At 40.6% G+C, this 16,419-nt stretch overlaps 1 protein-coding gene across 6 annotated transcripts; it reads left to right on the forward strand.

Moving 5' to 3' along the window:
- Positions 1 to 176: 176 nt before the first annotated feature.
- On the forward strand, positions 177 to 14,123 carry ptpn6 (protein tyrosine phosphatase non-receptor type 6). 6 transcript variants are annotated; one of them, XM_028424439.1, is made up of 16 exons: positions 1,940 to 1,958; positions 2,672 to 2,721; positions 3,855 to 3,977; positions 5,278 to 5,472; positions 8,109 to 8,292; positions 8,870 to 8,986; positions 9,287 to 9,409; positions 9,904 to 10,000; positions 10,118 to 10,197; positions 10,322 to 10,468; positions 11,293 to 11,424; positions 11,511 to 11,665; positions 12,541 to 12,608; positions 12,717 to 12,868; positions 13,200 to 13,264; positions 13,877 to 14,123. In XM_028424439.1, the coding sequence occupies exons 2-16, from the start codon at positions 2,714 to 2,716 to the stop codon at positions 13,971 to 13,973; spliced, it is 1,743 nt and encodes a 580-aa protein (XP_028280240.1). In that variant the 5' UTR covers positions 1,940 to 1,958; positions 2,672 to 2,713; the 3' UTR covers positions 13,974 to 14,123. The 6 variants fall into 6 exon arrangements, with proteins under 6 accessions (XP_028280235.1, XP_028280240.1, XP_028280238.1 ...); XM_028424437.1 differs by lacking the exon at positions 1,940 to 1,958 and adding an exon at positions 2,018 to 2,037; XM_028424440.1 differs by lacking the exon at positions 1,940 to 1,958 and adding an exon at positions 2,120 to 2,138.
- The last annotated feature ends 2,296 nt before the right edge of the window (positions 14,124 to 16,419 follow it).

Genomic DNA, 16,419 nt, shown 5'->3' on the forward strand with positions numbered 1-16,419 from the left:
CTTTTGAACTGTATGTGTATGCCAATGGCAGTTTAGGGCGGTACAACTATTCACAACAAGCAACGGCTGAGCCTAAACAGCATGACTTACTTTGCATGCGAGCCTCGAAAGATGAGGTGGAATTTACATGAAAGCTGATTTGCAGCAGAGTTGGAAAAGCGGTAGCTTGTGGAAGAGCAAGGGAAGAAGCGGACATGAACAGGCACATTTTCTCCCATAGATAGTGGGGTAATTAAGAAAATTAGAGTAAATTACAGGGTGGGAGGACTGGCTTTGTTGGTAATGAAGCCTGATATCTTATCATGAAAGAGATTTGAAAGCTAAATGTGAGCCAAGCTGAGTGGAAGTGAACGCACCAAGTTACAGCAAGGAGAGCTTACCTGTACTCTGTCTGTCAGTTTGATCGTGATTGGAGGTGGATAAACTCTCAGGCAGCGACACGCAGGAGGCTGGAGTTAACCTATCACTTCCTGGTCCAGATAAGTCCAGACTGCCAGGAGACGGGTGTCCTCACAATGTCTTTCAGGTCAGTTCTTGACATATTTTGAGTTTGAATTTTTTCTTGCTCTTCTACTCTATTTTTAGAAAGGTGCAGGTGCAACTTCTGTCTCTTTCCAATGTTTGTTTTCCAGTGCTACTTTGTGTTTGCTTTTGATGTGTTTCCTTTTTTCTGTCCATTATTTCTACCACAGGAAAATATTTTTTCTGGCTAAACAATCAAAAACAATATCTGTAAATTTAACAGTAGCATGACAGAATTGTCTGAGAAATTACTAATATGGTTGCAGATTCATGTATAGATGCAAAGATCTTATCATCTGTCCTTATAACAAAACGTATTTGTGTATATAGTTTAATGTTTTGTATTGTTTTTCAAACGTATTAATTGGTAACATATTTTTTAATGTAATAGCTATGCTGGTATTGACAGCTAAAGTGCGTCATTACTCTCAGTGCCCCAAGGGGGAGACAGACATTCCACTCTGTAGCTTTAAATCACCTGAAAATTCAGCAAGTCTTCCTCATTCAACTCCAGTGTCGGTGGCACAGAAATGTCTCTGGTAATAGACGAATTAATGTGTCACTTTATTTAGTTTCAAATACCTGAAATGGAGAAAGAAAAATAATAGTTTGGAGGCTTGCCAAACGAGCAGCAACACAGTCAGTCGCTTCTTTTAAGCTGAAATAATTTGATGTATTGCAACACACCACATTGCAACACGTTTGGAGGATTACCAACCAAATCTGGGAAATAACATTTTTGTTGTCACTTGTGAGTTCTGAGTATGAAAAAACATGTTATTTTGGTGTCTGTCCCCTAGCCTGAGAGGCGAAGCTTCGCACTGCTTTGAGGAGGAAGAGAAGTCAAACCAGGCAGAGTAATGCAAAGTGAAATAGAGCTGGCGTTAACCACGACCAACAGCACCTGCAGGGCTGTGTAGGTTTTGGGGTGGTGCTGCACTGTGCTATATATCGTATACTGTCAGCTTTACTCTTAGTTGACATATTTTACATGAACTAGGATACATCCTGCTAAAACCTCTTGTAAGGCAAATATGACTTGCAAGTGAAAAACAGATCACTGTATTTCTTTCTGAGGCGGTGATATGGTTATGTTTTATGACATATGCAGTGTTGCCTGACCGTTGTTATGGTGCAGAGGTGTGTGAATTCATGTTGCACTAAATGAGGAAACTAAAAAGCCTCCTCTGTGAATGCCTGTTACATGTCAGTGTTATAAGCTTGAAGGTGCTCCCTCTGTAGTCCGATAATGAGTTCACAGTTGGTTTACCAGCTGAATGCACACACACGTATATGTGTGTGTGTGTGTGTGTGTGTGCAGAGGGGGAAGGTTTAGGAGTGAATGAGGAAGTGTTCTTTGACTCTGACCTTTGTGAGTTACATGCACGCACACACCTGGAAGTAAAGAACAAACAGGCAACTGTCGTAGCAGACAGGTGGGCAGGGAGAGGGGGAAGCTTTGCTGAGGGTGCTTGTTCACATGAAGCATGAGAAGAGTGTGGATGTTTGATCTGTGTGAGTAGGGGGAGTTATTGGTCCGCTGCTCTGATGAATGGAACCATCTCTTAGAGCAATAGAGGATATTATTCAAGGATGTAGACCATCTCTGCTCTGAAGTATGATTAGCTTTTGTTGTCATTAAAAAAAAATCCTCTCTATCAGCTTGAGGAATTCCGGCCTGTCAGCTATTTTGGTTCTTCTGCTGCTTTCACTATTTTGTGAAAGGAGACGTAAAAAGGAAGGAAGGGGAGAGTGAGAGAGAACGACAGAGAGGAGGGGAGACAGACGTATACAGTCTGAGCGGCTCGGTGAGTGTCAGTAGTTTTCAGAAGGAGCTGAGAAGAGTAAGTGTTCACCTGCTTTTCCTACAGACAGGCTGGGTGGGAAGAGGGCTGGAATAGAGGGAAGTTTAGACGAAGAAGAGGACAGTGTGTGTTTGTAAATGTGGGAGGGTACAGAACTGGCAGTTTTGATGTTACAGGAAGATGTTGATGTAAGAATATGAGGTAGTGTGTGGAAGAGCAGAGAGCATGAGACTGAAAGCGGCTTATCCTCGGTTTAAGCGAGTGTAAAGTGAGGAAGTAGTGACTGTTTTGTTTGGTGGTAGTGACAAAAAGATACTTATTGTTCTGAGTCTGCACATGTGCAGGTACTTTCTTCTCTTTGGTCCCAGAAGAAGCGAAGAGACGACATGGTTCGGTGAGTCAAGCTCCTGCTGGACACTGAATTACTCTCCGTTAGTCAACTCTGGCTGTGTTCGTTGTGTTTTTGCAAGCTGTGATGACAACTTCTCTGTTTCTATTCCTCCCTCTCTGTCTTTCCCCAGCTGTCGACTCGTCCTACTTTGTTCCTCTTATCATGTGATTTCTGATGCATCGTGTGCTGTGTAAAGAAAATGTGTCTTAAATGATGTTTTAAGTTCAGGGGCTGAGGAAGAAAGACATCTGTCTGATCCTGTAACATGTTCCTTTTGGCTTTGAGCAGCCACTCCTTTCTTACTGTGGCTGTGACGAGCGGTCTTTGGAGGAAAAGCATCCCAAAGCTAAAGACACAACTTTGATTTAATTGTAAAAACAAATGCATGGATTCATTGTTTTTACATTTGCTCTGTTGTGCAGCAACTCTATCTGATTCATAGGCATTGAAATGTCTTTATTGTAAAGACCCCAGAATTACCCAGGTTCTGTCATAAAGTATGTAACAGCAGCAGGTGAAGGTAACAAATGATCATAAACCACTGGAAAATTATTGTTATTTTAATTCAAAGATGTTCTTTTGGGTTTGTAAGCCAGAGCCAGAGCCCTGAGCCAGAAATGACCACAGCTTTGAGGCGCTAAAAGATCTGTACAGTTATGTTACATGTGGTGTTGCCGAACTGGCATTTTGTTGGTTTAAACTTGTCTAGATAAACAATAATAATACTTATTTTTCTGCTACATGCTGCCAGTGATATGCTTTGGTTAAATTATTATTAAATAATCTCATCTTGTTGCCGCAGAATAAATCATTCAGGCCGCACAGTGTTTGTAATGGCGGTTAATCCAGTAATAGATAAATCTAGTATGTAAAAAAAGTAAAATGTGCTTGTCACAGGTTACTATGTGCTACAGTGAATTATGAAAACATTTAATCTATTCTAATAGTTTTATTTGGAGAAAGAAAAAAGGCAGAAATCTAAATAATAGTAAAAATATAAATATTATTAAAATTTGTGTCTTTTTTGTTAAATGATCAGTCTAAAGTTGTGTTTAAAGGTTGGATTCAGTGTGTGTTCATGTTTCCAGTCAGTGTATTCTGACTGACTGTGTGTGTGTGTGTGTCTGTGGGTGCAGGTGGTTCCACAGAGACATCACTGGCCTGCAGGCCGAAGACATGCTGAAGTCTCGAGGCATTCACGGCAGCTTTTTGGCCCGACCCAGCAAGAAAAACGTGGGAGATTTCTCCCTGTCTGTCAGGTAACACTGTCTGCAACAGCTCCCAGAGTCTGCTGCTTTATTCGTGTTCTGTCACTGATAAATTGTCAGGCACAATACAAAACCTGGCCTTTATTCACATCCTAAGTTCCTCTGTTGTCTTTAAATGTCACAGTTTTTCACAAAGCTGTTTTACAAGTTGAGAACAAAGAGATAAGTGTTCTGTATACGCCGTACACACGATGATTAAACACTGAATAGTAAGTGTGTTGTTCCTACAGTATACAGAAGTAAAAATAAATGTAATACATTTTTTAATACATTTTTTACATAATTCACGGTATGAACCACACTGACATTAAGAGTCTGGTCTGAAATGCCGCGTACAGCACATTGAGATGAGGGTAGATGACGGTACAGACTGATCACAGCACTGCCGTTGTTTTAGAGGAAAAAGATGACATTTGTGATTGTGACATTTGACTTATATGGCCTATTTTTTTGTTATATAGTTTTATTATTGGCAGCTTTAACCATCACTTTCACACAGCAGTTACGAGTGCTTAAACGTAAAAGATCAGCAACCAAATGTAAGAAAACGGATCGACATTTTTATATTCTATTGTGCAGTCACAGAGGGGGGTGAAGTCCTGCCTCTTCCAGCGGACCCCAGTGGACCTTATTTCAGAAAAGAAATGACCTGTAGTCTAGAGAGATGTTTTGGATTATGTTTGAATTTTCTCACACTGTATGGTGTTTGCCTGTTTAAATAAGAGAGATGCTACATTTCTATTTACTTCTATGTAAAACTGCTCAGCATGGCCATTCATTTAAGAGAAGAGAAAGAGACTCTAATTACTTGCCCTAATAATTTAACAACAATCTCACAAAATGATCTTTTAAATTAATAAGTCATGCAACACTACACAGACTTGCATTTTTCTCCAAAACATGGGGTAAAACAGACATTGGCCGATCGCATAGTGCGGCCTTTTACTTCTGTTATGCTTAATGTTACTCTAAATCAATTTATAATATAACACACTTGCCCATTCAGCTGATAATTAGCTTATTAGCTTAATTTTGCCATTTCTTCTCCATAGGCCGCACTTTCAGAGAAGATAGTGTGGAGACTGAATGTTAACACATATGTCACAGACACATACACATAGACACTATATAAATACTCAACAGTGCCCACATGCTGTGGAGTTCAGCTGCAGAGAATCTGTGAAAATCAAACACAGCTTTCTAACAACTGTGACACAAAGTTGTAAAATCATTGAGGAGCATTTTTATGTCAGTTGGTTGTTGTGGCCTGACTGCTTTTTTTATGCTTCAGGGTGGGTGACATGGTTACTCACATCCGGATCCAGAACACGGGAGACTTCTACGACCTGTATGGTGGGGAGAAGTTTGCCACCTTGTCAGAGCTGGTGGAGTACTACACAGCAGAGAATGGCATCCTTCAGGACAGAGACGGCACCATCATCGAGCTCAAATATCCCTTCAACTGCTCCGACCCCACCACAGAGAGGTCTGTGCACTCTTCTCCTGCGCTGTTCTTCCCCGACAGGGTAATGTGGCCCACGCTGCCTGCGGCCTCTAGCTTCAGTCTCTGGTTTAAGTGTAATTGTATTTGGTTATGTGGTTTAGTCAAAAATAGTCAATATGATCCGCTGCATTTCCTCTGACTGCTGTTTATGAATCAGGGATAACCCGAGTCAGCTGTTAGTCTGACATTTCTTAGTTTCTTTTTTTCTTCTGGGGGAAACACTTTTTATCTGAGGACTCATTTTAAGTAATTTAGCTGAAGTGGCTTTGTCACAGTGTGAGTCAGTGAAAACAAACGCCTGCGCTGCTGCGCTGTCCTAGCCTTCCTTCCTACACCTGCCTCACTGCGACAGCGTGAAGAATAGTTTGTGTGTCTCTGATAGTATGATGACACCATCAGAGGTGGGAAGGAGCACTTTTTCTGAAAAGACACCTGCATTTTACCCACACATTTCCATGTACTGTGACGTTCCAGATGGAAATGTGCCATTTTAATCAAAGATTCCCCACACATATGTTTCACAAATAGAGAGTTGCACAATGTCTGTCAAAATTACATCAACCTTCTTGAAAAGAAGATAGTTTACCTGCTGTGCACAAAATAAGGCAGAACACATCAAGACTGTCCCCAGAACCACTAGATCATCTTAAAGGCCATGTCTTATGGCCTATATTAGGCCATAAGACCATAACTATTTTCGTTGAGCTTTTTAGTGCCAATCTTACCCAAATATATGTAGTTACATTAATTAAAATACGGATTAAATGTTACAGAAGGTTTCTGGATCATCTCTATCAAAAACGCATAAACTAGAAAAGCGTGTCTTCCTGTGACGATGTTTCTGTCTGATGTCCGGAGCCAGATCTCCAAAGCTGACAGTGATCGACGGGCAGTAACTGTGACTGAATGTGTTCCAGTTGTTCAGTGGATCTTAAACCTTTCCTTTTGTTTGAAGGTGTTTCATTGACTCAAGCATTATAGACAGGAAATTTGGGAATGCAAAGACTTCAGTCAGTTAGGATAACAACCAGTAAACACTAAACAAAAACAATACAGCAGTGGTTTCATCTGTATCCACTGCTGCACGTGTGACTGTTAATGACTCCTCACTCTGAGAGGAGAGACAAAGAAGTGTGAATGTTAAAGAAAGTAGTGTCTACATAATTTGCAGATCCAGTTCCTTTTTAATGACCACAATGCATTTTATTTAAAGAGAGATTAATGTATAAAAATATATCTCAAAAATGGAAATGTTCCAGGAACAGCCTTCTTGTTTTTAAAAATTATTAATAGATTTGCCATAAAGCTGCTGTTTGCATGTGTCTGTTCATGTCTCTAAATATAATTAGTGGATAATGCAGATATTTTTTGTGTCTGGCTGTCAGATTACTTCAGGCGGCTGTTGAAGTCAGATTAAAAAAAAAAAACTCTTCATCTGCTGCTCGTCAGATAAATGTTTATTAATTGATTTATATCGGGTTGATCTCCTCATACATTGGAATTCCATGACTTGGCTGCTGAAAGATGGAAACAGTGGGCAGCTTAAAGTAGGTTAATGTCCAACTTACACCTATACAGTTCCACTTCATTTATGAGTCAAGAGGGACACTACTTTCTACAGTTTGTGTCTCTGTGTGTGTGAGGGCCCCCCCGTCCTTCTCTCTCTCTCTCTCTCTCTTTCTGTCAGTTGTCTAACTTCCCTTTTGTTGCTGCGGTTGGAAACTTTAAGTTTTGACACTTTTGAAAGCAATGGCCAGACCCTACTTGTCTTCCTCTATTGCACACCCCATCGTGTTCTTGCTCACTCACTATCTTCCTCATCTAACCAAAACTCTCTCTCTCTTCTGAGCAGAGCACTCACACACACACACACCTTTAGCAGGTCACGGTGCTGTGCACTTGTCCTAATGTTGGGCTTCACTTTTTTAATGTATTGGTGTGATCACGTTAGGATTATGTGTTATCACAGTCCTGTTCTTTAGATATTTCTGCAGAATATTTTCACTGCAAGCAGCTGTAAATAAAAGGCTTTAGGGTAGAATTGTATTTCGGTTTTGCAAACGCACACACTGTGATTTGACAAGCAGGTTAGTCAGAGATCTGAATCAGAGTTTAATGCATGTGCAAATTTCACAAATAAGTGGAGGGGGAGAGTCAGGGATGGGTATCTTGAGTGGAGGGAAGGAGGGGGGCCGCGCTATAAATACTTTGTCCTCTTCAGCCACGAAATCTGTCACCAGAAATTTTCCGACCGCAACACAGGAAGTTTAGAAGAAGAAATTGTGAACTGTGCCTAAAATTAAGTCACGGCCCAGCCCTACTGACTGTGCATTTACACACATAAACACAGATGGTACAGGTATATAAATATGATTTTTGCTATTTGCAGACATAACTCTTTCTGCTCACGGGGCTGTTTTAATAGAAGCACTCACCTTAAATAGTCTGTTGTTCAAAGTTCAGTTACCACTAATGCATCATACAGCCTGTGCATATGTACTGTCACCTGCTGCTAAAACAGCATGTCTTTCTCAATCAAACACAGTTAGCTCACTGTGGACTAAAATATGTGCATGTCACTGAGAGCTCTATGACCTGTCTGTGTGCTTTTTTCTCAGGTGGTACCACGGGCACCTGTCAGGGCCAAATGCAGAGAAGCTGCTCAGTGCACGAGAAGAGGCGGGGACTTTCCTGGTCCGAGAGTCACTTTCTAAACCCGGAGATTTTGTCCTCTCCGTTCTGACGGATGAGAAGACCAAAACCGGAGCAAAAAGAGTCTCCCACATCAAGATCATGTGCCAGGTGGGCCCTTGTGAGACCTTAAAACAGATCACATGTCCTAGTTTTGAGGGGTAGTCCCAAGATTGTGCAGTACACTTCGAGATGAGGTTTACACTCTCGTTTCCCTGTATTGTGTAATAAAAGATATTCACATGTTAAGTTGATTGCCAACCGCTGATAATAATATTTACAGAAACAGTTCAAAGAGGCCAACTCATAATCTTCCATCAGTGTGTTTATTTTTAGCTGTGGTCAACCTCACAGAAAACAGTTCACCCCCCATTTAATTAGAACACCTTGTTTCTGTGCCCTGCTGGGTAATAGACAAGAGAGCAGGAACTTTCATGGTTACTGCCAAAGGTGCCAGCTATCGTTAGAAACAGTTAATTGTATCATTTACTTCTTTGAAGTCTAACACATATTTCCCTGTAAATATATCTTGATTTTAGATCAATGAAGCAGGTTCAGATGGATGGATAGATGGATGGATGGATGGATGGATGGATGGATGGATGGATGGATGGATGGATGGATGGAGCCCTTAGGCATGTTGGTACACAAGTCACATTAACAGGCCAGTGTTTTCGTGTGTTTTCAGAATGATAGGTATACTGTGGGAGGTTCGGATATGTTTGACACACTGACAGACTTGGTGGAGTTCTACAAACGCAAAGGCATCGAGGAGATCTCTGGAAACTGGGTTTATCTCAAACAGGTGCGCTTCGCCTTCTCACTCAAACAACGCAGATAATTCATGTCAGAATGTGAAGGTTGTCATGATTAAATTCAACTTCACGGTTTAGTTGTATTAACATAAATGACTGTGAGCGGCTGTCATTAAGGAACAGAAACTTATTTTAAAAGAAAAGCCTGGCGGCCCACAGATAGGAAATATTACTCACATGTTTGTGTTTAAAATGATGACGCTGTGTAAAGCATTGATTGGCTAGTCTTTTTCTTTCATCTGTGTTATAAAGTTTTTCCTCCCTCTCTGTTTGTGTGTGTGTGTCGGCAGCCGTATTACTCCACCAGGGTGAATGCAGCTGACATCGACAGCAGAGTGAAGCAGCTGGATCAGACACAGCAGCCGGAGGGTGAGGGAGAGAAGACCAAGGCCGGTTTCTGGGAGGAATTTGACGTACGGTTTTAACCCCACTCACACTTTCACACCATGATGCCTAATCTTAAGCCTAATTATACATCAGACTAAAAAAACAGAAGTGTCTATTACCCCATTCACTTCCTTATGCGGGGCATTAACTAATGTAGAGATGAAATTCCCCCATCTAGTGGTTAAATAATGTGCAAGTACGCACGTTACATTCACTCAGTCTGTATATTAAGGCACAGAAAAGATATGTTAAAGATGCCAACAATATTTTTTGTGTCTGCTTGCTGAGGGGTCAGGCTTTGGGTTTCTGTAAAGCACTTACCACACACAGCTTATCCTGCACTGCACCGTTATTGATTTTCTTACAAATATTTTCTGGTCCTCTGTGGTTAGGTTTTCTTGGGATAAGCATGATATCATTCCCGGTTGGTGCAAACATGTGAAATATGTAAACTGGTGTGCATCCTGTGTAGTGTTTATACAGGGTACGCATTATCAAGCTGTTTCTTTTATCCCACCAGGCTCTTCAAAAGTTGGAGGCAAAGGTGAAAAAGAGCAGAGAGGAAGGCCAAAGACCAGAAAACAAGAGCAAAAACAGATACAAGAATATCCTCCCCTGTGAGTCCTTCATCCTCTCCTCACACCTGGTCTCAAATCAAATCACATCTCATTGATAAATCCACATGGTGCTATTTTCCACCATTTTCTCACTCCGTCTGCTTGTTTCCTCACAAGTCAATGACACCAGGGTCATCCTGCAGACTGCTGATCCTGATGTTGTGGGCTCAGATTACATCAACGCCAACTATGTTAAAGTAAGTCTCCAAAATCTTCCGACCACACAGCTACACAAAATGATGACAAAACAACGTGTCAGATATGTGGAGTTCTGGGGTTTGTGTGTGTGTATTGATAGACTGCTTCCCTCTGTGTTTACAGAACAATCTGTGGGAGTCTCCTGATCAGAAAGTTTACATTGCCACTCAGGGGTGCCTTGCAACAACGGTCAATGATTTCTGGCAGATGGTATGGCAGGAGAACACCTGCGTGATCGTCATGACAACAAGAGAGGTCGAGAAAGGACGGGTCAGTGTTATGTATAAAATGTCGTGCATCTACCAAAATATCCCAAAACTCTTTAGAGCCTGCTAATTATTAAATACATTTAATTAAAACATGTCTATTGTATCTGTTTAACACATATAGCTGGTTTAGGAATGAAGGTGGGAAGATGCTTTTAGCTTTGATCCTTGTAGCCGTCCAGCAGACCCGACACACCCCTGACACTTCAAAAAAAATCAGCTTTAATCCTGCTGAACTAGAGGTTCACTCATGGAGTAAATCTGGTTCTGCAGTAATAAACCCTTTGAACATACAGATCACAGCTGATCTAATATAAATAGTCTCACAGCTCTTGACTTGGGTAAAGCTGAGTTGTGTTTATAACAGGAGTGTGTGTCAGTGCAGCAGGACAGACATGCAGTGTAATGACAATAATACATAAGCACATACTAAAACGATGTAACTATAAAACATGTAACATGTATAAAGCAGCCTGGACGACTTTAAGGGTTCCTAACATGAAAATCTAAAATATTTTTAGAGTGACACCTGTGGCTATTAAGTGAATTGCACTCAGCTCAGCTCTGTTGACAGTAGTTAAATGATAAACACACGGCCCACCTTCACCTAACACTGCACTTGAACAGGGTTCTCAGTCCTTCAATTTAATCCACAAACTGCCACAGAATGAAGGCCTCTGTTTCAAATGATCAGTTCACTTAATGGCTAGTAGGATTGATAAATGTTTTCTTTAAATGGTTACATATAAACATTTTGAAAAGAACACAGAGTCCTTGTATGTGAAGTGAACCTCTGAATTGATGACACTTGTTATTTGAATTTCGCAGAATAAATGTGTGCCATACTGGCCGGAGCTTCAGACCTCTAAGGACTGTGGGGCCTACATTGTGACCTGTGAGTCTGAGAGAGAAGCTGCTGATTATAAAGTCCGAGTTCTGGAGATCGCTCCTGTCGACAAGGTAACCTTCAGGTTCCAACTTCTGACCTCACTGCAGTAACTCATTCAGCACTCTTCACTTTTCTATTTTTTTCTCTCATCTCTCAGCCAAAACATTCTCGTACCATATGGCACTACCAGTACCTCAGCTGGCCTGACCATGGTGTCCCTCAGGAACCAGGTGGCGTCCTTAGCTTCCTCACTCAAGTGAACTCTAAGCAGGCTGAATATCCTGGCGCTGGTCCCATGATCATCCACTGCAGGTACCCGACGCTCCTGTCCAGCTTCACTCAAACTTCACAGGAAAAACATCTATAATTTGTGTTGTGAACAGTGTTGGGCAATGTACTTTTAAAATGTCATTATATTTTGCTAGGTAGAGGTAGAGCTCAATGTTTCAGATTGAAATGCAATGATGTAACCTGCACTACTGAGATTGACACAAGTTTAATTAAATTTTATATTAGTAATGTGCGGTACATACTACTGCGTTACAGCAAAAGCAAAAAACATGAACAATATAATACTGTAATATTTTACTTCTGTAATGTGTTCACTGGTTGTAAACTGAATTGTGTTTACTTTTTACATAACCACAGCATTTATAATCCTCTGTTGGGTTGTAATAATCTGTGGTTTAGGATTAAAACAAGCATTTTTTTCTGGATTAAGATTAGTAACAATAGTTCGCTTATTCACTATTGGCTATTATCAGAATAGGTTTTGAGTCAAGTGACAGTTTATCCTGTTGGAATTTTCCGTGTGTGATAAGAAGCTGCTGTGCTTCTTTAAAAGTTGCTGTTCAGGCAAATACATGATCCTTGTGTGGATTTTTGGACATTAGACCTTACTTTTGTTAACATGGTGATTCCCCACACTTTCAAGCCCTTATGGAAGACTGAGACGGGCATGCTGCAGTCAGAGCCGCCTGAAAGTTTCAGTTTTTCACTTCAGTGGATTTGTTTTGATTTGTGCTCTTTACAGCTTAAGCTATACACATTAACATAGTAAAATAAATATTATTATTGACGTTGTTAGCATGAGAGGTATGAGTACTTTTTTGTTCAGGTAATGATGTTTTGTGGTTTAATTGTATATCTTAGTTATATTGACTGGTTATATGAACTTTGTTTTGCAGTGCTGGGATCGGTCGGACAGGCACGATTGTGGTGATTGACATGATCCTTGAGACCATTGACAACTTTGGTAAAAAACAAACTTTTGGCAAAAACAAAACCTGCTGTTTATTTACTTATTCTTTTTAAATACCACCTTCTCTCCACCTAATCTCACACTCTTGCTTTTTCCCTGCAGGTATTGACTTAGATATTGACATTCCAAAATACATACAGATGGTGCGTGAACAGCGCTCTGGTATGGTTCAAACTGAGCCTCAGTACAAATTCATCTACCTGGCTGTGTCCGAGTACATACAGACCACCAAGGCCAAAGACAGCGCCTCCATGGTGAGCACACAGGAATGCACAGCGGCGTCTTTTTTGATCCAGTGAGGCTGAACTGTAGACGGATACGGGAGAACAGAATTGGGAAATGTGCATCAATAGGCCTTTGCACTTTCAGCTGTTGACTGGGACACCAAAGTGGGCGGGTTCAATGCCAGCAGAATGATCTGTTATCAGAGAGCGGCTTGTAAAAGATGAACGTTGACCCAAAGATACAAGACAATCAGACACACCACACAGACTGAACCCGCCACCTGACCTCTCTGTCCTTGTTTGACTATTTTTGTTTCACCTGTGTGTCATCTGTAAAACGTCTCTGTTCTCTCTTCCTCAGGAAACTGAGACCGAGTATGGAAATCTGCAGCTCAAACACCAGCCAGCAAGCAGAAAGATGTCAAAGTGAGTGAGCATACTTGTGTTTGTGTGTGGGACACATTCCCTTTACCTCTCTAAACCTCACACTGCGGTCCTATTTCAAACACAAGGAATCATTTATTTATGTGTTTTCACATGTTTCCTTCTTACTGTAATTTGCCGTAAACATTTTGCCGCCTGACAAGGACTGACTTTGGTCTCACCGCATCACTAAAGCACCTTTACTGACGTCTGTAGGACATGCTGAGTTACTTTAGCTTTACCTCCTAATGGCAGTTTCAAAGTGATGACACTTTGTCTGTTTTATTGTTTAAAATGTGTTATCATGACCTTGGGGCCCGTGAACCACTCATGTATGACATGCACGCTGCTCTAATTAGCCAGATAAAACAGCACAGAGACACTGGCCAGTTCAGTCATTAACATTGTAAACCCTGACCCACTTGGAGCTCTGAAAAGCTGGCTGACAGCTTTGAGTGATGGATTTACAGATGGTTGGCTTGTTTAAATGGTTCCCATGCTGCAGGCCTGTTCATTAGCCTCCTGCAGTCACTTCTTACAGATCTGTGTCTAATTAATGTGGACGGCTTTGTAAAAATATCAAGTGTTAATCAGCTTCTTCCTTTTTCTTCACAGGAACAAGGATGACATTTATGAGAATCTGTCAAAGGGAAAGAAAGATGTGAAAAAGTCAAAGTCGGACAAGAAAAGTGGCTCAGTGAAGAAGAGATAGAAGAGATGTTTTATCACAGCATGAGCTGTTATATTTATGCAGGCATTCGTTTTTTTTAAGAGGAGTCTTTTAGTGGAGACTTTACATGAAATAATTTGAACCCAGATGCTTGGCTGCATGTGCAAATAAAGGCAGCACATGTGTACGCTTTGTCTGTGTCTGTGTCTTTTTTCCAATGTTAGCTGAACAAACACACCATAATCTTTATATCTTTATAGCTCTTCTCGATGGGTTTTGATATTTTTATGAGGTTTAGATGTACATTAGTGAGAAGTAATCCTCACCTAGAAAGAAAAACATCAGAAAGCTTCCACTGTTTCGTTTTTCTGCTACTGCTTCTTCCTGTCTGTAAGAATTCTTCTTATCATTTGTATTTCATGTTTTGTCAGTAGTTTAGTAAATTCATCCCACAGCACTTGTTTATTTCGGAACAGATTTGGGGCCAATGTTTACCAAATTTAGGATTTGGATTCAGTATTTATTAGGGCCCAAGCACCGAACAGTGCAAGAGACCAATGAAGAACTGCTGGTATTTTCTAAATCCTGTTCTTATAGCTACTGTTAGTGCTTTTTGTGTTTTATACAACATAATACATGCAAATCTCTTTGCAGGAATTACTTAATAAGTGCAGGAAAAATGTATCAAGGGCCTTCCTGTCAGTGCACAAAGCGAGGTCTCACACCATTGAGGAGTATACACTGCTAGTGGGGAGTGAATGGCAAGCATTCACCTTTTTTTTTATCTTGGAGTCTGAGGGTTCCAAATCAGTTGAGTCGATTAATTGTTCAAAGCCACATTCCTGGATGAGTGCAGCAAGTCCTGACTTGTGCTTTCAATTACTTAAAACAGACATAGACACTCTTAACAACTTAACTTCATAGTCAATCCTTGCTCAGCTGCAAATTTGAAACCTTTACAGCGGTTAAATGAACACGAGCTGATAAATTGCATCATCGCACAATCAAAAGTGTCAGCGGCAGCGGTATCCAGGCTTGGATGAAAACCTGGTAAAAAAACAAAGCTGAAATGTGGAAGTACTACGATGAGAAGAAGCAGGAGCAAACACAAGCTTCTTATCGAGAAGCTCTCATGCAGCAACAATCAGTCATTTGTAGATTTATAGTTTTACAGATATGTGCAATAAGCCATTCTGATGTTTCAATGTTTTCCCTCTGTAGCTGACGCTCAGCATTCAGGCCACACTGAACATTTGAAGGAATCATGTGATGCAGATGACCATGCCGGTGTGTGAACCAGACTTAATCATAAAAGTGTGTAACCATTTCATTTCAGAGTGACGCTCTGGGTCTGCTATCTCAATGGAAAGACAGCAGCTGTTCTAATGTTGTGTGGTTTGCATCAGAGAAGGCTGATTTTTTTCATTTATGAAACAAAGCCAGCTGCAGAGCTGGAAGGTTTTTAAAGTCCCCCCTCAGAGTCCATGTTGACTGACACTAGTGCAAAGGAAGGCAGTGAGTACTAAACCAAAATGTGAAAATGGCAGTTTCATCACCAAAAAATGTCAATGCATGGGAAGTGGCAGTGAGTTGTGTACACAGTAATAATGTTAATCTATATCTGAAGTGTTGGTTCCTATACACAAATAACCCAGAATGGTGCCTTAGTCTCTGACTATCAGCAGATTTTGGGATACAACATTAAATCTGAATTGTATAACCTAAAAATAGCTGATAAAATTAAAGGGACAGTACACAGTAGTATATATCAAAAGTTAAAGGATGTTTAGAGATCCTCAGATCCTCATGACGTTCATTACCTACTACTAATCATCTGAAGTATTTGTATGTATGTGGTAATCAAAATTTGAAGAGGTTTAAAAACTGTCATCATGAGTTACATGCAGATTTCATATTCTTAAAGAGTTCAAAGCAATCATTTAAATAAGCATTCAAAGCAATGCTTCAGCTGCTGCAATCAAACTTGCATTTTCTTCAGGTAATGCTTTTTCTTATATTGTTGTATCTTATATCTTATTATTTATATTGTATATTAAATATTTAACATACAGACACTTATAGGCTATTTTTTATTTTATTTTAAGTTTTTTTATTGTAAGTTTTTTTTAAAACTAAGTTGTGTGTGAAGATTAGGGCTTATTCTGAAGTGTGACATGTGAAGGGTTCTGCCTCTGTGAGGAGTTCAGCTGTTGCGACTTTCTCTTATGGACCTCCTCCTGTCTGAGCCTGGCTTTGCTCTCTTTCAGATGTTCATGGAGAGCCTCCTGCTCTCCTTCCCTGACAGTTCCTTCTCCAGGTCCAGTCTTATCGGTCTTGTGAGCTGCCTCGGTGCTTTGTTTTCAGCACTCAGTTGTTGGACAAGGCTCCATTGTTCCGTCAGTTCTGTGTGGATCTGACTGTTGGTGGTTCTGAGGAGATGCAGCTCTTTGCTTTGCTCTTGCTGTTGAAGCAGGCAGTCATCCTTTGC

This window comes from Parambassis ranga, chromosome 16 (assembly GCF_900634625.1).
Source record: "Parambassis ranga chromosome 16, fParRan2.1, whole genome shotgun sequence".
Classification (NCBI taxonomy): domain Eukaryota; kingdom Metazoa; phylum Chordata; class Actinopteri; family Ambassidae; genus Parambassis; species Parambassis ranga.